Source organism: Micromesistius poutassou (assembly GCF_964030765.1).
Source record: "Micromesistius poutassou genome assembly, contig: SCAFFOLD_504, whole genome shotgun sequence".
NCBI classification, from domain to species: domain Eukaryota; kingdom Metazoa; phylum Chordata; class Actinopteri; order Gadiformes; family Gadidae; genus Micromesistius; species Micromesistius poutassou.
Genome location: NW_028180429.1, coordinates 1 through 21427, shown reverse-complemented (window position 1 = coordinate 21427; position 21427 = coordinate 1). Strand labels below are relative to the sequence as shown.

Below are 21427 nucleotides of genomic sequence, written 5' to 3'. Positions count from 1 at the left end.
ACTGATTGACTTGTATTTGCACTGCAACACACACACTTTACTCCAGTAAAAATGTAGTCCACACATCCCAGTCTCTTCCCGCTTCTTCTTCAGTATGTTTTCCTAAACGTTAAGCTTTGCGCTGGATGCAGCGTCACTTCACCTTTACCTTTTGCAGTGTGTTTTCCTAACCATGTCGTCCACCTCGGCGAGAGCTCTGTCGAGCGCAGGGTTACGTCATACCTTAAGTCTTCATCCTCATCATCACCACCACCACCAACACGGCTGTCTCCGGCCCCAGAGCCCCAGACTATTATCTTTGCATTGCCATGGCAACCAGGGAGGAGAGGAGACGGCATGAAAGCGTTCCTTTTCACATCAGTCCCTCCTTGATATGCTTCCTCTGCCGGCTTTGTAGAGGGACAACCAATCGGCTGACGGCATTGTGTCGTGTGTGTACCAGGACGTGTGTGTACCAGGACATGGGTGCGTGTGTACCAGGTATGTACGAAAGGTGTACCAGGTGTGTATACCTGATTTACCAGTTGTGTATACAGCTGTGTGTACCAGGTGTGTACTAGGTTTGAGTACACCAGGTGTGTGTACCAGTTGTAAGTTTACCAGGGGTGTATATGTGGTGTGTATACCAGGTGTGTGTTACCAGGTGTATAGTGTACCAGGTGTGTACTGGGTCTGAGTATACCAGGTGTATAGTGTACCAGGTGTGTACTAGGTCTGAGTATACCAGGTGTGTGTGTGTATACCAGTTGTGTGTACCAGTTTACCAGGTGTGTATGAGTGGTGTGTATACCAGGTGTGTGTACCAGATTTTCCCAAGGGTGTATAGCAGGTGTATAGTGTGCCAGGTTTATATAACAGATGTGTGTGCCATGTGTATAGTGTACCAGATGTGTGTACCAGGTGTCCCCAAGTGTGCATAGAAACCGGTGAAGATCTGAAGATAAACAAAACAGTTCAAGCTGAATAGTTTTTAATCTGTAGATATCTTTATTACATAGATCTGTTGACAGTGTGCTTGTACATATATCTTATACGATGTGAATGAAGTGCTTGGTTTGGCATTTAGAAAACAGGACAAGAATGACGTCCATTTTCCATCATAGTGATGCCCATTGCAAGTAGGCCAGGCTAGCCCATATGTACACAGAGTGTGTGATATGGTTAACACACAGCTAGCCCAGGCTCTAGTTGGGCTATCCCATATATACACAGTGTGATATGTTTTACACACAGCTAACCCAGGCGCTAGTTGGGTTTTTACCCTCAGGAATAGACCCTTCTCCACCGGAAAACTCAACTTCATTCTTGGATATTTGGCCTATCGACAGTATATAATATATGTCATAGTCCTTCTGAAAATACTGGTCAGTTGACATAAAAGTACATTTCATTTTTTTTCTCAAACACAACCACACACACTGGCGCGCACACACACACACACACACACACGCACACGCACACGCACACGCACACGCACACACACACAAATGCACGCACACACACGCACGCACGCCATGCCAATAAAAAAACATGTTGCGTAAAGGGAAGGTGTGAACTTGAAGCTGCTCCGCTCGCCCACGGACTCGGCTCGGCGGTGGAGCGGAGGGTGCGATGTTTTGACTGGCAGTGTGTCGCACTCCTCTACACCGGCGAGGCGGCGGCGGCGCGGAGCGTTTTTTTTACACAAGCCTACGACTACTGCGAGAGGGTTACGGGTTAGACGAGATTCACAATACCCTCGGGGGGGGGGAAAGGTTTAGTATGTATGTAGCTCGAGCAAGGCGAGAGACAAACGCCCGGGTGAGGTGAGAAAGCGACGGGGGGGGGGGGTCGTTCCGAATAAGTTCCGATATCTTTCTAACGTCACCGGGGAGGGGGGGGGGGGGGCGAAGCTAACGCATCTTTTTAGCTACACCGACGGCGCGGTGCGTGTAAGGTCTGGGTGGTCACAGTTGGGGGTGGTGGTGGTTGAGGTGAGGTGGTGGGGGTTGGGGGGGGTGGGGTTAGGGGTTGGGGTGATGGGGTTGGGGGGGGGGGGTGGGGCGGTGGTGGTTGGGGTGGTTGGGGTGATGGGTTGGGGTGGGGTGGTGGTTTGGGTGATGGGGTGGTGGGCTGGGGTGGTGGTGGTGGTGGGTGGTGGTTGGGGTGTTGGGGTCGACAGGGCTGAGGTGGTGGTTGGGGTGATGGGGTCGGCAGGGCTGAGGTGGTGGTTGGGGTGTTGGGGTTGGGGTGTTAGGGTGGTTGCGGTTTCTGAGGCAAACCGGGGTTCATGTCGCCTCCTTCTTGTCCCGCTGGGCGGTGCGGCGGATCTTCAGCTCCGTCAGCTGGATGTAGCGGATGACGTTGGTGTCTGTGGGGCGGAGAGAGGCACACGGCGGTTTGGTACACAGGGCGGGATGCGATCCAAGACATGTTCATCACTTGCTGATTCGTTTACCGTTAAAGCTAGTCCTACTTGTAGATGTTATCCTAGCTGCTGTATACGGGGAATGGGTTAACCTAGCGATTGTTAGTGCTTGGCACTCGGTTCTATGAACATCCTTACTGTACCGACAGCGATATATTGTTTATTTTTCTTCGGACAAATGTTCTTATTCCTGTCCCTGTCTGCTCCCTCCCTCGCCATGTTTCTCCAACAGTGACAAGCGTTGCGTCCGCCCACTTGGGATTGACAGGCGAGGTGGCTTTCCCGAACCAATCAGGGAGAGAGAGAGGCCCTGATTGGTCAGGAATGAGCCGGGAGCTACAGAAATATAAATAGTCTCCCACAGGAGCCAGGCATAGTCTGCTCCAAACCGATATTCTCACAGTACATTTCCCTGACTCACAGCTGACAGAGGGTGAGGTCGTTTGTAACAAATGACACTCAAAATAAAAAGACAGCTAGGATAAGATGCTACACGATGCTGAGTACTATTTTTAAGTGCAAGGATGTACAACATACAATAAGTATGTACATTAAGTGCCAGGGCGTACAACACAGGGGTGTTACCCCCACAGGGGTGTAAGGGGGTGTAAGGGGGGAGGCTATGCAGAGTTTAGATTAACTACAAACAATTGAATCTTGAGTCATTTGCATTTAGCCGATTTTGAAGACGCTTTTATCCAAAGCGTCTTACAACCATTCATTCACACTTTCACACACCGATGGTGGAGTGGACCACGCAGGGCGACAGCCAGCTCGTCAGGAGCAGTCAGGGTGAGGGCGTCTCGCTCAGGGGACACACCTCGACACTCACAGCTAGGAGGAGCATGGGGATCGAAACCAGCAACCTTCCGGTTACCAGCTCAACCCCATGCTCTTCCTCCTTGAGCTTCTGCCGCCGAGTATTTGCGGAAGTCGGTGTGCGCGACGGGGGGGTTGGGGGGGGGCTTCTGCGTTCTGCTCACCGGACGGCTCCTGTTTGTGGGACTCCTTGAGGTAGTGCAGGGCCTTCTGGAAGTCTCCCAGGTGGTAGTAGGCCACGCCGGAGCGGTACAGGGCCTTGAAGTTCTCCCCCTCCTTCCGGAGCACCTTGAGACAGTACTCCTTCACGCGCTCGTAGTTGACCAGCTCCATCTGCAGCAGGCAGGCTGTGTGGAGGAGAGGAGGAGGAGGGGGAGAGGAGGGGGAGAGGACCAGGGCAGGGGCCGCTCACGTCAACACGCACCAGGGGGTTGGGTGGTGGGGGAGCGCTGCATGATCTAATGGTCGTCGAGATGTTTGAACGTGGTGGAGGTGCGTGGTTTTATGTTTTTTGGTGTTGTTTACTCGGGAGGAGAGGTTGTGTAGGCTGTGTTTTGTGCCCGCTGGTTAAATAGAGGTTACATAAAAGTGAAATCGAAATACAGGTTATGAATCAAGCATTATTATATTATTGATATTCTTATTATTCCTATTATTTGGTATTCACAGTGGATCTCTATGGATACTTATTGTTATTATTATATTATCATTATTGTGATATTTTTTCTTATTCTTATTGTTATTATCATATGATGTAAACTGCAGGATCAAATCAACGTGTGGTGACTCATACCCTCATTAATGATTCATTCTGGTTCTGGAGATTTTTCGAAATGGGTTTCAACAGTGAACATCAAACCAAGCGTGTACATGACGCGTGTATGTGACGTTGGTGAGAGTGATGGTGGTGATGTCGGTGGTGATGGTGATGATGATGATGATGGTGATGGTGGTGATGGTTCTGATGGTGATGATGATGATGGTGGTGATGATGATGATGATGATGATGGTGGTGATGTTGATGATGATGGTGGTGATGGTGATGATGATGGTGGTGATGGTGATGATGATGGTGGTGATGGTGATGGGGGTGATTGTGCTGGGGGTGATGGTTGGTTGTGATGGTGATGATGGTGATAGATGTGATGGTGCTGGTGCTGGTGGTGATGGGGGTGATGGTGATGATTGTGGTTGTTATTGTGGTGATGGTGGTGATGGTTGTGATTGTTATGGTGGTGAGGGTGATGGTGGTGGTGATGATGGTGGTGGTTGTGATGGTGGTGATGGTGACGATGATGGTGGTGGTGATGATGATGGTGATGCTGGTGGTGCTGGTGATGGATGTTATGGTGATGGTTGTGATGGTGATGGTTCTGAAATTCTGATGGTTGTGATGGTGAAGGTTGCGATGGTGATGGATGTGACGGGGACAATGCCGACGGTTCCTACCCGCCAGGCTGTTGTAGCACTCGAGCTCCGCGTTCTCCACGGCCCCCTCCTGCTCCTCCGTCAGCGGGCTGGACTTACCGCGGCTCGCCAGGACGAGCGACGGCGGGGACTTGGCGGTGCTCGACCCGGTCCCAGCAGAGCCGGTGTCCGGGTCTCCCAGCACGCGGCACAGCCCCTTCATCTCCAGCAGAGCGCGGTGGTACTTCCCGATGGCCTCGCGGTACTTCTTGTCCTTGTAGCACTGGGTGCCCTGCGTCTTGAAGTCCAGCGCCCGGCGCACCGTGTCGGCCGGCTCGGAGTGTGGGGCGGACGGCTGCCGGAGCAGCGGACCTCCGTGGTGGTGCCTCTGTTGCTGGTGCTGCTGGTGTTGGAAGCGGGCATCCTTGGTGCGGAGGTTGGGAGGCTGCTGCTGCTGCTGCTGCTGCTGCTGCTGGTGCCGCGGGGATCCAGCCGCCGCGCCGCTTTCGCCCTTCCTCCCCGGGCCTGCAGCCTCCCCTCTGGGCGAGCCGTCCTGGGCAGCCGGGCGGACGCTCATCGTCTCTCCGACAGTCCGGTAGTAGCGAAGGCTCCGAGTGGATCTGCGGTGTTCCGCGCCGTCAGACTAATAGCAGCGGGGGGTTTTGAGACGCGGGGTCGCTGGTGGCATTCTGCTCCTCGGCTCGTGCGTCCGCTGGAAGAACCACGCGCAGATGAACGCCCTCCCCGCGCGCGCAATACGAGCGGGCGGAGCGCTCTCCGGTGGAGGGCTGGTGTCTGACGCGCTCCGATTGGTTCTTCAACACAGCCTGTTTACTCGGACCAGTCTCTCTCTCTCTCTCTCTCTCTCTCTCTCTCTCTCTCTCTCTCTCTCTCTCTCTCTCTCTCTCTCTCTCTCTCTCTCTTCTCTCTCTCTCTCTTTATCTGTCTCTCTCTCTTTATCTGTCTCTCTCTCTCTGTCTCTCTCTCTCTCTCTCTCTCTCTCTCTCTCTGTCTCTCTCTCTCTCTCTCTCTCTCACACACTCTCTCACTCTCTGTCTCTCTCTTTATCTCTCTCTCTCTCTCTCTCTCTCTCTCTCTCTCTCTCTCTCTCTATCTTTATCTGTCTCTCTCTTTATCTGTCTCTCTCTCTGTGTCTGCAGTTCTTCTGTCTTCTTCTGTTCTTCTGGTCCCGACTCCCGTCTTCTTTCTCTCTAGAGGTGCTTCACCAAGAACGCAGTTTGTGCATCTGGAGAGAGGGATCTGATCGCAAAGCCTCTCACGCTGTCTCGGGCTCCTCCTCGTGCACACACCCCGTCTCCCGGCGGCGGCGTGTTTGTGATGGTGTGGGGCTGTGGTTCCGTTCTGTGGGAGGCGATGATGTCATCCGATCCCAGCCTGACTCCACGGAGGGGAATGCCGTCCGTCGGAACCCCAACTGGCCCCGTTCGAATCGACCTTGGGAATGATGATGACATGTTGATGAAGCCCGCTGGCTCCGATCAGGTCCGCTTCGAACGGGCAGTAAGCCTAATTAGCGGGTGACGCACCAGTCATGACTTGAAAATAAACAATTATGACTTTAATCACATACATTTATTTATCTCTCTTAATTACACACACAGAGACACACAGACGCACACGCACACACACACACACACACACACGCACACACACACACAGTCACACACAGTCACACACACACAGTCACACACACACGCACACGCACACACACGCACACACACACACACACACACACACACACACACACACACACACACACACACACACACACACACACACACACACCACACGACGACGGAGCAGGCTATTCTAATCGTCTGACATTTTTGCTATCGCGTTAAGGCATGTAAATTATACAGTGAGTTATCTGTTATAGTTTTTCCAAATGGAGTGGCCTAAATAAAAATAGAAGCCGCGGTTCGGCTCCACCGCGGACCTTTAATTCAATAGTTATAATTAGGAGACGTCATCACGGCGCGCCGCCAGAGTCGAACGAGCCAGTCTGTTTACAACATGGCGGCGGGGGATATGAGAGGTAGCTACACTCGCTCTGCGATGCCCTATTGAACAAAACACGGCTACGATTTAGGTCGAAACGATGGCGCGGTGACTCGATTTGGTTTCGTTTGCATGTGGTTACCGAGGGCTACCGGAGAATAACGTCGGTAGTGCGTGAGGAATGTCTCCTCTTCATCCTCCTCATCCTCATCCGTCCAGCGCAGCCTGCTGCTGACGGTCGTCAACTACATGTTTATTTACACGTATCTCGGTCGAAACGATTCATACTGCGACTTAGTGTTCGTTATTTTTTATTAAATTGAGTGACCGTAAATATCAAAATAGTTGAGTTGAATGAAGTCACGCTGATTGGTTAATCGATTTCAATCAGATGAGCTGATTCAGAGGAACCTACTGTAAGATGACCGCTGTGCAATGAACCGGTTTAGATATTAATCACTGGGATACATTAGGATTTATAATAATATGTAACGGATATATCGTTTAACACGGCGTTTTTAACTGGTGTTTCAAAATAAGTATAAATATGGCTGCTGACGACCCATTCCGTTTCCCAGACAACCTGTTGGGGATCTCGTGGGTTGACAGTGGATGGGTGCCCATCCTCAACCCGGGCAATGTGTTGGACTACTTCTCAGAGAGGAGTAACCCATTCTACGACCGCACCTGTAACAATGAGGTGGTCAAGATGCAGCGGCTCACACTGGAACATCTCAAGTTAGTTTAACATGATTCATGTTTATTTATGATTTATTAATGGATCCTGTATAATTTATTCACTGTCGAACCCCTACCTGCGCCTTAACGACCTGTGTCTGAGTTTACTGTCTAACCCCTACCTGCTCCCTAATGACCTGTATCTGAATTCACTGTCTAACCCCTACCTGCTCCCTAATGACCTGTATCTGGATTCACTGGTAGTTGTTTTGGATAAAGGACCAAATAGTAAATAATAATAGTAAATGTATCAAGCAAGATGAATACGTCTCATTGCCGGTTCCCCTTTCTCTGTTGTGGAAGTTAAACGCCTGTTTGCTGTTTATTGGTGTTTCCAGTCAGATGGTGGGTGTGGAGTACATTCTTCTTCACGCCCAGGAGCCCATTCTGTACATCATCCGCAAGCAGCAGAGGCAGGCACCCTCACAAGGTAGGCATTAGAGACAGACAGGCACCCTCACAAGGTAGGCCTCAGAGACAGACAGGCACCCTCACAAGGTAGGCCTCAGAGACAGACAGGCACCCTCACAAGGTAGGCATTAGAGACAGACAGGTACCCTCACAAGGTAGGCCTCAGAGACAGACAGGCACCCTCACAAGGTAGGCCTCAGAGACAGACAGGCACCCTCACAAGGTAGGCCTCAGAGACAGACAGGCACCCACCCTCACAAGGTAGGCCTCAGAGACAGACAGGCACCCTCACAAGGTAGGCCTCAGAGGCAGACACCCTCACAACTCAGGGTAGGCCTCAAAGACACCTACTAATAATATGTTGCCCATCCCCCTGTTAGCTCTGTGATAGCCAATACGATGATCTGTTAGAAAGATCAATGTGTGCGTAAGTCCATGCTGTGAATTAAGAGAATGGTAGCATAGCCACGGGTGTCTATGCACTGGTGCTTAGACGCCTGAGTGTTTGTTTGAGATTTGCTATAAAATGAACCACAACTCTGCTCCTGGACGACTGGCTAGAAATGTTTTTGTGTGGTGAAGATGTTGTTGATATGTAAACGTGGAAAATACAGTACAAACGTCTCTGCTAACACTGGGCTGTCTCTCCCCGCCTGTCCTGAAGGGGGCCCTGTCACGGTGCCTCTGGCTGACTACTACATCATAGCAGGGGTGGTGTATCAGGCTCCCGACCTGGGCTCTGTCATCGGATCCAGAGTGGTGAGAACACACAAAAGCAGACACATAGACACACCTGAACGCACACATACGTACAAATGCATGAACACACACACACACACACGCACTTGAGCATGCACGCACTTGAACACACACACACACACACACACACACACACACACACACACACACACACACACGCACTTGAGCACGCATGCACTTGAACACACACACACACACACACACTTGAACACACACACACACACACACACTTGAACACACACACACACACACCTGAACACATACACACACACACACACAAATGCATAGGTGTGTGTACAAACACACACACACACACACACACACACACACACACACACACACACACACACACACACACACACACACACACACACACACACCTGAACACACACACGTGCATGAATCCACACAGACTTATGGAAATATGGAGGTTTGTGTATGTATATGAAGGGAGGTGCTGCTGTGGTTTCAGCTGTCCGCGGTGCATGGGATCCAGTCGGCCTTCGATGAGGCCATGTCCTACTGCCGCTACCACCCCTCTAAAGGCTACTGGTGGCACTTCAAAGACCAGGAGGAGAGAGGTGGGTCTGCCTACTCTAATCCTATCTCACAACACCTAACCCTTCATCTTCAAGCTTCTTCCAGTGGATTTGGGGCGTTTTTCCTCCTTGTTCTTAACCCTACCCCCCGTGTTGATGGGAGTTCTGGGAGTTCATTCACTGATCTCATACATGAGTAACCAATCCCTGGAAGTTTGATAATGTGACAAGTTATATCTTGTAGGTTTTAGCACTAGGAAACGATATGAGGAAACTTTGCTGAAGCTTTACAAAGCCTCAACACAAATCCCAGAATATATCTTGTAATATGACTAATATCTAAAATAAAGATTATAAAGATCCTATCTTTACAAATAGTACTTGGGACCATGTAGCCTGGTTCCATTAACATCCTTACTGTACCGACAGCGGTATATTGTTGTTTATCTTTCTTCTGACAAATGGACTTATTTTAAGTCGCTTTGGATAAAAGCACCTGCTGAACGCCCTAAATGTAAACGTCCTAAAACCAAAATATATCATGAAAGCAGCTACACGGCATGGGGGTTTATTGACCGCCTCTTGTGTGCTGCCCTCCAGAGAAAGCCAAGCCTAAATCCAAGAAGAAGGAGGAGCCTAGCTCTCTGTTCCAGAGGCAGCGCGTGGACATGCTGCTGCTGGACCTGCGCTCCAAGTTCCCGCCCACCTTCTACCAGGTGAGCGTCGCTCTGAGCTCTGAGCTCTGAGGTCACCTCTTCTGTGTTATGTGTCAAGTTTTTCTTCAGAAGGTCCTCGGCTGAAGTCACCGGATTTGGTTGATCTCACCCCCCTAATCTGTCTTTTGTCTTTTTTTATTTGTTCATTTTTTCCCAGCCCAAACCTGGCGAGAAACCAATCCCAGGTATGAAGTCCGATCTCGAGCTCACACCATGTATTGACTTCAGACTGTTGCCCGTCGAGATGACGGCAACAAACTCGTTTATACAAGTTTGATCAATTTAATTAAACCCCAAAATAGTAGCACTCAACCTTTTTATATAAATTACAAAACAAACAAACCGATAAGTGTCAACGGTTCCCACTTTTAGATAATCAGCCAATGAATTAGTCTTCAGTGGGCCATGACTGTTTTAACCCGTAGGGGGCAGCAGAACCCCAATACACGGTGCAGCGTGCAGTGCCTCTTTAATCCCCGGCTGTGTGTTGTGTTGTAGTGGAGGTGAAGAAGGAGCCCGAGCCTCCTGCAGAGACGGTGAAGCAGGAGACGGAGAGAGAGCCGGCCACCAAGACCTCCGCCCCCGCCCCCCCCAGCAAACCCCCCCCGGAGAAGAGAGCCCGACTCCAGTGATGAGGACCCCCCCCCCCACCACCACCACCACCACCACCACCACTCTCCACTCTCCACCGGGGAGGAACCCTCTGGATCAACCCTCAGCCGATCTGCCCTTCCTCAAGCCCGGACATGGAGGCACCAGGGAAGCCCCTCTTCTCAGCCAATCAGATGCCAAACAGTTTGGTCTTTTGATTGGCTGAGAAGGGGGGGATTCCCTGGCAATCACCACACACACTCTCGCTCTTCAGCGTTTACATTACAAATCGGCTGTATTCCCGGGCGGAAAATCGACCCAGCAGTGACCTCACACGGGGGGAAGGGGGGTGGGGGGGGGTCTGGTGTCACTACCAGGCGGACTGTACCAACTGGTAGGCTGATGTATCTGTCAGTCATCTGGGGGTGGACACGCCCACGTGTGATGTCACCCTACGGTAGCTTCTGAAGTGGCTTGTCGTGGCTAACACAAGTCACACCTGGTGGTAAATTTAAGAAAGATGACGGACTGTCTTTTAAAAGCCTTCCGTTGTGCTGAGTGAGTCGTCCCGCCGAATGGCTGACATCAGCGGCGGCTTTGGCTTACATCAGCAGTATTTTTTTTTCCGTAATGAATCATTAGGTCATTCTTACTCACGAGCTTTGCTGTGTGAGGGGATTTTCACCAGACAAAGGAAGGCTTGTCTTTAAAGTCTTCAACATGTTACTTTGATCAAGATACCTAATGTTGGCTGGCCTGTTTTTTGATGAAAGTACATGCGTATCCTGTTATTCTTATGTTTTATTTGTTTAAAATAATCTGAATTCGGTTAAAAATGAAAGTGCATTTTGAATGGCGAGATTGACTTTTTGTCAAATAAAATGTGTTTTGAAATGTGTTGTATTTGTGAAATAATTTGGCTTATGTGCAATAACTTCCTCACTCACACAATCACAACCAATAAACACAAAACACAACCAATAAACGAATTGAATTAATCAATTAATTAATTAATCACAGGTTTATAGATTTGTTGTTCTTTGTCAAAGCGTGATGCAAGCATCTGTCCACACGATGGCGCCATCGGACTTTAATTCAACGAAAGTGTACGCACACATTTCACCCTCATTCCTGTTTCTGTGTTGCATTTTTCCTCATCCCGTCGCATCTCGTCATGTTCCACTCCACCAGACAACCTCATTAAAAACGTCTAGTCCGTTTTATCCGGGGCAGAAATGGACAAAGATAGGTGACAGTCCGGCTCACCAGCTGCGTTACACGAATGCCACGAAGAAGAAGCGGCGCGCAGGGTGTGGTGGGATAGGAGGCTTCTCCGTGGAGGACCCGAGCGAGAGCCCCAGCTGGCTGCAGAGAAGATGGCTGCAGCGGGGACTTTCAGGCCGACGTCTGGAGACAAGAGCACCGCTCGTCATGCCGAGTGCTGACCACCGGCTCCCCGACGTGTCGGCCCCCTTCCTTCGTTGATTCTCCTCCACTCCGTTGAGATTGGACGGGGAGGGTGTGAAAACATGGGGTCTCAAACTCTACAGATCCTCAGGCAGGGGCTGTGGGCTTCGATCACAGGCGGATGGTACTACGACCCCCATCAGAATACGTTCGTGAACGCGTTGCATCTGTACATCTGGCTGTTCCTGCTGTGTTTCCCCTTCACGCTGTACATGGTGAGTGTCCGTCCACTGGCCGAGCGCCCCGGAAGGCAATTAAGTCAAATAGATTTAATGTTTGGTCCCAGGCGATCCTCTGTGGAAACTAAGACAACAATGCACCGTGTCATAACGTAATATAACATTTTTAACCGCTGTTAAAACCTTACTAAAACACCATATATACATCATAAAACCCCCTTGCCTGTGGGTTCATACGGGAGCGTTTCATAACAATGCGTGATTCTAATGGCATTGTGTCAAATCTGACGCTCAAATTGTTCCAGCAAGTGTGCCAACCAACGGGTCGGTTGACCCCTCTACAGCTCTATTGTTTATTTGTTAAACCCTTTGACAATACCACTCTTGGTTATTATAAGTAGGGCATACATTGATGTAAGGATATACTTCTATTCAGTGGGATGTATTTGCCCCTTCCCCCATGGCTGGGTGTCCCCTGGTCAGTACACTGATTAAAGATCATCACTATTGAGGAGATGAAACTCATGTAACACCTCCTTTATCAATAGCCATCCAATCGTGCTGTTATCAACCAACACAACACGAGTTAAAACATACTACTGTTGACTTATATTGATGAGCCATTTTTTATCACAAGGCATGGTTTTAATTCAGTGTATTGGGATGTTAAATATTAAATGAACACGCACTGCCTATTTTAAGTGTCTTTATATATGCATAGTGACGGCTATATTGAGTTTGAGGTCTGCTGTCTATTCCTGGAGAGGAAGTAAATAGACCAGTGGTATCGTGGCTGTGATCAGAATAGCTAGTAAAGGCAGATACACGATTATAAATGGCCTGTATGGCAGATATACAGCTGTAAACAGTCGGAAAGGCAGATATACAGTTATAAACAGTCTGAAAGGCAGATACACGGTTATAAACAGTCTGAAAGGATAGCGTTAACAGTCTGAAAGGCAGATACACAGTTATAAACTGCTGTGTCAAAGCCCCTTCCATCTGAGATGTGTCTATTTGAAGTTACGTTATTCTCAGCAACCTGTTTCTCTTTAGATAAACTTGGCCTGAAATGGCCATGATTTCCCGAAAGCGTAAATTAGAAAAAAAAACAACCCCAACAACTTGTATATTGTGTGGCTGTTTGGCTGGTTTAAAATTGATTCTATGCATAGATTTATCACACCCAGTGTAAACAAATCATGTGCAAAGCGGGGGGGTTTGTGAGGACGATCAGAGCGAGCTTTTTTGGCGGGCTTCATCCGATGATGCAGAAGTAGGATTCACATAAACTGTAGATTCAGATCATCTCTTTTATTCTTTCATTCTTGCTGCGATGTCCAAATGACCCATCTTTCAATTAACTTGTAAATCCTCAATGTTCACACACACACACGCACACACACACACACACACACACACACTAATGTGTGGTTCGCGTGTGTCTCTCCAGGCCCTGCCGCCCACCCGGGTCATCGTGGGGGTGTACTGCGGCGTCATCGGCGCCACCTTCCTGCTGCTGAAGACGGTCAACTACCGACTGCACCACGCCCTGGACGAGGGCGAGGTGGTGCAGCGAGGGGCCAAGGAGGCCCCGGGGGGCGGGGGGGCCCATGGCGAGGGCCCCCCCGCCGCCGACGGCAACGCCCGGCAGGAAGACAGCAACGGGCCGGGGTGAGGGACGCCGCACACACAGACCGGCAGACAGACACACACGCACGCGCGCACACACACACGCACAGGTCATAGAGACTGTACTGTTCTGGATCTCAATCATAAAGGTCAACGCAATGGGACTTTTATTGTGAAAGTCTCTGTTGTTCTTGATAACACACACAGTCACACACACAATCACACACACACACACACACACACACACACACACACACACACACACACAGAAACACACACACACACACTAACACACACACACTGACACTCTAGCATCCAGGGTCCCATGGCGGCAGGAGGCTGAGGTCCACAGTGGGACTTTTATTGTGAAAGGGCTGGTTCTCCGGTGTGCTGCGTCTTTTCCCGTCCAACTGGAAGCTCTTCTTGGCTGAGCCACTCTAATCTAAGGTCATCGGCCTCGGCGAATGAGCAGCCCTCCCCTGTGAACTCTGTCCTCCAATCGGACGCTGAGCAAATGGCGATGTACTGTAAAAGTGGAAATCTGTACTCCCCGAGCATACTGTACGTCGATATCTCTGCATCCGTGTCGGTATAGCGTATCCTCCGTATTAGGTATCATATATACATATATATATATATATATATATATATATATATATATATATATATATATATATATATATATATATATAGGAGTCATGGACGTGACACATCTCTCAGAAGTTTGAGTGCTGGTGTGAACGTCTCAGCCGGCTCACAGAGGAGCGCGGGGAGGAGACGGAGGCTGGGTGGGGTTCAGCCGGAGGAGGGCTGCTACGGGCCCGGTGCTCTGTCGTCCTCGTCCTCGTCGGTGACGGCGCTTTTAAAATGGAGGCCAGCCAATGGGTCTTTGGAAGATCGCTTGATCGGTCAGCGATCACTTTAATGGAGAGTGAAGTGAAGCCCAGTCCGTCTGTAAAGCCTGTTGCAACAATTACAGACTCAACGGTCGTCACCAGACAGCCACAAACCAGAGCTCAGAAACCCATTTGGGGAAAAAGCAAAAGGCGTTCAAAGATGGGAAAGATGGCCAGCCGTAGCTAGCTTGACAGTTTGGCAAGTAAAATATAATTCAATGTGAAAAAGCCAAGAATCCAAGCCTTAAAGACAAGTCATCTGTCAATAGCGCAGTGTTTGTCAGACCAATGAGCCAGATAGAGGGGAAGTGGTAAAAAAAAAGCCAGAGTTAGACAGGAAGTAGAAAACCAAAGAATCTGCTGTTTGAGTTATGTAACAAGTCAAGCTGTACTGCTAGAAAACTACAGTAGTGTGCTGCTGTATAACTACAACACATTCCCAATGCTAACATAGAGCTAGATACAGCACTGTATAACTGACTAACGAATCTGCTAGGTCATGTGTTATTTCCTCTGGCAGTGGCCCGAGTCTGGCCCCCCCGTTCAGACAGATTTCCATCTGACCCGTAACGGGGTCAGGCCAATCACAACCGTTTATCTAAAATGGGGGGGGGGGCGGGGTTTGATATGATCAGTAGCTGTCCAAGATGGCGGCCGCTGATGTAGAACGTGACTGTCTGGTGGTTCCGCTACGGTGCTCTTTTCTGTGACAGAAGAACGATTGACTGCTCAGAAGGATTCAATTCAATTCAATTCAATTCAATTTTATTTGTCTAGCCCTTAATCACCATTACAGTCTCAAAGGGCTTAACGGGCCAAATATTTATGACACCCCCCTGAACCTAGTCCCCCAGTGGGCATAAAAAAACTCCCTTAATTAGCAAGGAAGCCTCCTTCCAGGGATGATCAGGAGTGCAACGGGTGCCGTCATTGAATATATATATAATATATATATATATATTATATAATATATAAATACAGGCAAAACGTTTTAAAGTTGATGATGGGGTGCTGCTGTGTTTGCTGTACTACTGGCAGGATTGTCTTGGCTCTTTGCTCTGATTGGTTCGAGGTCTATCCAATTGCGTCCAAAGGGCATTTCGCTCTGCGTCCGTCGGTCACGCCCCCCCGCCCCCCCCGCCCCCCCCCCCCCCCTCGGAAAGCGAACGTGAACTGAGCGGTCCCGGGGGGGTGATGCGCGTTTTGCGAAGTGGTCTGACGATGTGGAGTTCGGACAGTCGGAGCTTCGTCCGAACGCAAACACACAGCTAACGCAAACACACAGGGGTACCCAGAGCAAAGTGGGAGGGGCAGCCGGCGGTCGTCAGTATGAGTGGAGTGCCATGAAGTTCCTCTCTGGCGAGCTCTTAATCTAGTGTTGACAGTGTCTGTGTTTTGGGTCAAAGGTCAGTCCTGTGGCTGTTTGCCGTGGGAAAAAGATAGAGGTCCACCTGGAGAACCAGTATCTCACTGCCAGGGCACACGGACATAGAGGTTGATTTTGGACTTTCCTGCTACTATCGCTAGGCTAACGCTAGCCCCAGTGAATCGTATGTTCGCGACAGATAAACAATGCTAGCGCGAAGTCCTAGCGCGCTATCCTCGCGTTAGGTTTCATGTCTTAGCTATCCATCACATGGCCCGCCTAGCTTGTCACACAGGTCCTAGCGATCACCTAGGGCCCTAGTAGCTAGCCATCCCGTTAGCTTGCTGGAAAGCCAGCCGTGCCTCAGCTCACTCAACTCCCTGTCAACTAAGTCACAGCCCTCCAATCAATACTAAGCCAGGTACTAATTCTAACCAGCTATACCACAGTTCTTGCTGGGTCATAGCTAGTCGGGGGTTATTTCTCCCCCAGCTCTAATGTCCCCGGGATAGCCATGCCTCAGTAAGCAAGAAAGCGCGGCTGGTCTTAACCATCCAAGTTCCCAGTCTGCCAGGTCGCTAGCCAGCCAGGTCTGAGGCTTGTTTTGGAGAAGTGACTCGCTTTCACATTCCAGAGGTCGTGTTGAGCAGGATGCAGGGAGAAAGGAGGGGAGGAGGAGGAGGAGGAGGAGGAGGAGAGGAGGGGAGGAGGGGGGGAGAAGAGGGCAGAGGAGGAGAGAAACTGAGGACGAGGAGAGGGGAGAGAACGAGAGAGGAGGGCAGAGGAGGAGGAGGAGGAGGAGGAGGAGGAGGAGGAGGAGGGGAGAGAAGGAGGGCAGAGGAGAAGAATGAGAGCAGTGGACCACAGAGCTGGTAGCCGCTCTGCCCACACATCTGGAGTCGCATTCCAGGTCCTTCTAAAAGCAGACAAGCTGCTCTTTATGGACGATGACTCGTGTGTGTGTGCGTGCGTGTGTGTGCGCGTGTGTGTGTGTGTGTGTGTCACATCCCTGAGCCTCCGCGCCTCCTCCCCAATCGTCCTCTACGTCCGCACTCGGGTCTCGCGTGTGTGTTTGTCCGTCCAGCTGGACCTGTTATGAAAGGACTCTGGCATATGGGAGTGATTTAATACATGGCAGCGCTCTCTCCGGCTGTTTGTCTCAACGTCGCGCGCCGTCTAAACAAGTCCCGGGCCGTCTCGATCCCCGTCCCGTCGCCCCGCCATTAGTCAGGCCTCCAAAAAGTGCCGACGTCAAGGCGGTTATTTGAAGCCTGTGTTGTTGAAGTTGCACAATTTCCCCCACAACCCCCCCCCCCCCCCCCGATCCAGGGAGTACTGTCGGTGGTGACGTCTGGCTGACTGTGTGTGTTTATGTGTGTGTGTGTGCGTGCGTAGGGACCCTGGAGGGGGTATCGAGATGGCAGACCTGATCCGACAGGAGACTCCTCCGGTGGACTGCAGCTCCAGGAACTCCTACACTGGAACTGAGTCCAGCCACCAGGTGGGTCTGATGCCCAGGACCCCTGTAGGGGCTACTGGACTATAGACACTACTGTAGGGGCTACTATAGACACTACTGTAGGGGCTACTATAGACACTACTGTAGGGGCTACTATAGACACTACTGTAGGGGCTACTATAGACACTACTGTAGGGGCTACTATAGACACTACTGTAGGGGCTACTATAGACACTACTGTAGGGGCTACTATAGACACTACTGTAGGGGCTACTATAGACACTACTGTAGGGGCTACTATAGACACTACTGTAGGGGCTACTATAGACACTACTGTAGGGGCTACTATAGACACTACTGTAGGGGCTACTATAGACACTACTGTAGGGGCTACTGGACTATAGACACTACTGTAGGGGCTACTATAGACACTACTGTAGGGGCTACTATAGACACTACTGTAGGGGCTACTATAGACACTACTGTAGGGGCTACTATAGACACTACTGTAGGGGCTACTATAGACACTACTGTAGGGGCTACTATAGACACTACTGTAGGGGCTACTATAGACACTACTGTAGGGGCTACTATAGACACTACTGTAGGGGCTACTGGACTATAGACACTACTGTAGGGGCTACTGGACTATAGACACTACTGTAGGGGCTACTGGACTATAGACACTACTGTAGGGGCTACTGGACTATAGACACTACTGTAGGGGCTACTATAGACACTACTGTAGGGGCTACTATAGACACTACTGTAGGGGCTACTATAGACACTACTGTAGGGGCTACTGGACTATAGACACTACTGTAGGGGCTACTGGACTATAGACACTACTGTAGGGGCTACTCTGGACTATAGACACTACTGTAGGGGCTACTGGACTATAGACACTACTGTAGGGGCTACTATAGACACTACTGTAGGGGCTACTGGACTATAGACACTACTGTAGGGGCTACTATAGACACTACTGTAGGGGCTACTGGACTATAGACACTACTGTAGGGGCTACTGGACTATAGACACTACTGTAGGGGCTACTGGACTATAGACACTACTGTAGGGGCTACTCTGGACTATAGAGACTACTGTAGGGGCTACTGGACTATAGACACTACTGTAGGGGCTACTATAGACACTACTGTAGGGGCTACTATAGACACTACTGTACGGGCTACTCTGGACTATAGAGACTATTGTAGGGGCTACTGGACTATAGAGACTATTGTAGAGGCTACTTTGGACTATAGAGACTACTGTACTAGGCTTGTACCAGGGCGATCACCACGCAACCCCAGACGGTGTCTGTGACCAGCGTCGTTGATACGTGTGACGGTACCAGGGCGCTGTGCGGTGATTGCCCCCGGGATGGAGGAGGAGGAGGTCTGTGGCGTACAGAAGTGTGTCTGATCTGATCCTCCTCGCTGTCTGTCTTGTGTTTCAGACGGTGTCCGCCCACGCCGGAGCCGCCGCGCGGGCCAAAGGTAGACCCCGCCGCCTCTCTCTGAGTACGGACACACACACACACACACACACACACACACACACACACACACACACACACACACACACACACACACACACACACACACACACACACACACACACACACACACACACACACACGCGGCCGCTCTCCCACCGCCCACACACACACACACACACACACACACCGCATCGTAGACGCTTAACACACTTCAGAGCGGATGTAGTGGCGGCTTGCGGTGTCAGAGCGCCAGTCAGACCCGCTGCTGTAACGCAACGCGATGAACCCCCGGGCGCAAAAGTGTGTTTACCTTTCCTCTCATAACTCATAGCTTTTATTTCCACCGTCCGCGGCTCTCTGTGCTCTCCTGCTCTCGTGCATCTCCTGCGTTTCCTGCCTTTCCGTCTTGCGGTTATCCCATATCCACAGCGTCTGTCTGTCTACGACTAACGGAGCCACGGATCCGTCCCCAGTGCGTTCCTCTGGACGCGTCTCCGGACGGCGTAGCGTCCACGGCCGGCCGGCTCGTGGCGCGTGTGTGTTCCGAGGCGTCGTGTGTGTGAGCGTCGGTGTTAGCATCGCCGGCTTGGGCTAGCCTAGCGTCCGCCACGGGGACACGAGAGTGTGCTGAGTCAGTAGGACTCTGACCTCTCTCCTCTCTCCTCTCTCTCCCTCTCCTCTCTCTCCCTCTCCTCTCCCGGGTGAGCGAGCGACGACAGGCCGCGCGTTGCGTCCGAGCTGAGCTACGAACAAGAATCTGATTCGCTCGCACATTCTCATCGTCAGGTCATCTGGTTTACCGTCGGCGTCACGTCGACTGCAGTGTTATCATCGTTGTGTCATCTGTTCCTCATCCACTCGGTGCATCCACTCTGGCCCCCCCCGACCACAAACTACACAGGATGCTACGCCCATGCTCACCAGGATGTAGCGTTAGCCGACTCTAATGATCAAGTGATTAATGAAGGGATGATGAAGGGCTGTCATTGGCTGATGTCTCCCCTCCTCACCCCCCTGGCTGCAGGAGGAGACCTGGGGAGGAACGCAGACGACATCAGTTTGACGCTGGTGGAAAGCTGCAGCCACGACCACGGTACGGCACTAACCGCGTCGAAGGGATTTACTTAAAGCCCGTTCAGCTGTCTAATCCAGATTCAGATGATTAATCGTTTAACTCCAAATTCATCATTGTGTGTCCATTAATGGTGTTTGTGAGGTTAGCATTTGCTTTCTGTTAGCCGAGAGTAGCTTTTAATGACTGCCCAAAGATTTCCAGTGTGATCTGAACTGAGTGCCAGTAACAAAACAACAACAACATTATTGTCTACAAACCACCCTAAACAATATAATATACAACAATATGATATTATAGTGTAATAAACAATATATGACAATATGATATATTATCAGATAATTCAACACTATTTTTTCGGAGCTGTGATTATTATTTACAGATATTATTCACAGATATCTCTGCGTATCTCTTTAATTGCAAAACACAAACTCAAGCCGGACCAAACTGTTGTCTAATCAGATGTCTTAAGGAGCCTTCAGGCTTCTACCCCTTCGTCATTTCAGAGATTCAGATCGAGACTCGAGTACTTTATCATGACAAACAGTTAGTCAAAGTCGCTCGGCACAACATATAGGAACTGAGAATAGAAAAATAACATTCAAGTAAAAATATAGAGACCAAAAAATGTTTTGAAGAAGAACGGACCTCTAACCTGTTGGTCCGTCTGTCCTCCCAGACCTGCTGTCGGACACCAAGATGTACTGCCTGGTGTCCAACGACTCCTTCGCCTCCATGCTGCCCTCCACCTCCCTGGGCCCCCTGGAGCTGCCGCGGGACCCCCCCGCCGCCGAGCTCTGCAGCACCTCCTCCCACCTCCTCCACCCCTTGCTGACCTCCTCCTGCGAGGCGGAGGCCCCGCCGGCGCCCCCCGCCACCTCCGCCTCCTCCTCCTCCCTCCCCCTCCAGTCCCAGTCCTTCCGCAAGGAGCTGCGGTCCAGGGGCCTCCCCCGCACCTCCAGCTCCGCCGGCGGCGCCTTCCCGGACCCCTCGCAGCCCGACCTGGCGCCGTACCCCCCCGCCACCGCCCGGCGAGGCGGGCTGGACCCCGTGTGTGAGCTGGAGGCGGCGGCGGCGGCGGCGGCGGTGGCGGGGGCGGTGGCGGGGGCCCGCCGGGCGCCGGGGCCCGCGCCCGGGGACTGGTACGACCTGCAGCGGCAGGAGCCCGCCGTGGCCTCCACCTCCGGGGCGGAGCAGCGGCCCCGCCGGCAGGAGGCCCCGCCCCGGGTAGCGCGCTCGGCGTCCCGCGACGCCGGCGAGGGCGGCTCGGGGGAGGCGGCGGCGGCGGTGGCGGCGGTGAGGGGCCGGTGCCCGGCCGGGGAGCGCAGCGCGGAGAGCCTGCGGAGCCTGAGCACGCGGAGCAGCGGCTCCACCGACAGCTACGGCAGCGGCACGGAGCGCGACACCACCAGCACCGTCAGCAGCCTGCACAGCGAGCAGACGGGCTCC

At 51.3% G+C, this 21427-nt stretch overlaps 2 protein-coding genes across 3 annotated transcripts; one reads left to right on the top strand and one right to left on the bottom strand.

Annotated features, from left to right (window-relative positions):
* Positions 1-2211: 2211 nt before the first annotated feature.
* Positions 2212-5210, bottom strand: ttc9 (tetratricopeptide repeat domain 9; the record flags this gene model as incomplete). The annotated part of the gene is made up of 3 exons (XM_084489114.1): positions 2212-2350; positions 3391-3573; positions 4676-5210. 3 exons carry the CDS (start codon positions 5208-5210, stop codon positions 2268-2270), a joined length of 801 nt encoding a protein of 266 aa, XP_084345240.1. The 3' UTR covers positions 2212-2267.
* Positions 5211-6662: 1452 nt separating this feature from the next.
* On the top strand, positions 6663-11283 carry med6 (mediator complex subunit 6; the record flags this gene model as incomplete). Of its 2 annotated transcripts, XM_084489113.1 has the most annotated exons (8): positions 6663-6689; positions 7231-7390; positions 7729-7820; positions 8466-8560; positions 9033-9141; positions 9700-9815; positions 9973-10000; positions 10314-11283. In XM_084489113.1, the coding sequence occupies 8 exons, from the start codon at positions 6668-6670 to the stop codon at positions 10445-10447; spliced, it is 756 nt and encodes a 251-aa protein (XP_084345239.1). In that variant the 3' UTR covers positions 10448-11283. The 2 variants fall into 2 exon arrangements, with proteins under 2 accessions (XP_084345239.1, XP_084345238.1); XM_084489112.1 differs by lacking the exon at positions 6663-6689 and having other exon boundaries at positions 7200-7390.
* Positions 11284-21427: the final 10144 nt, after the last annotated feature.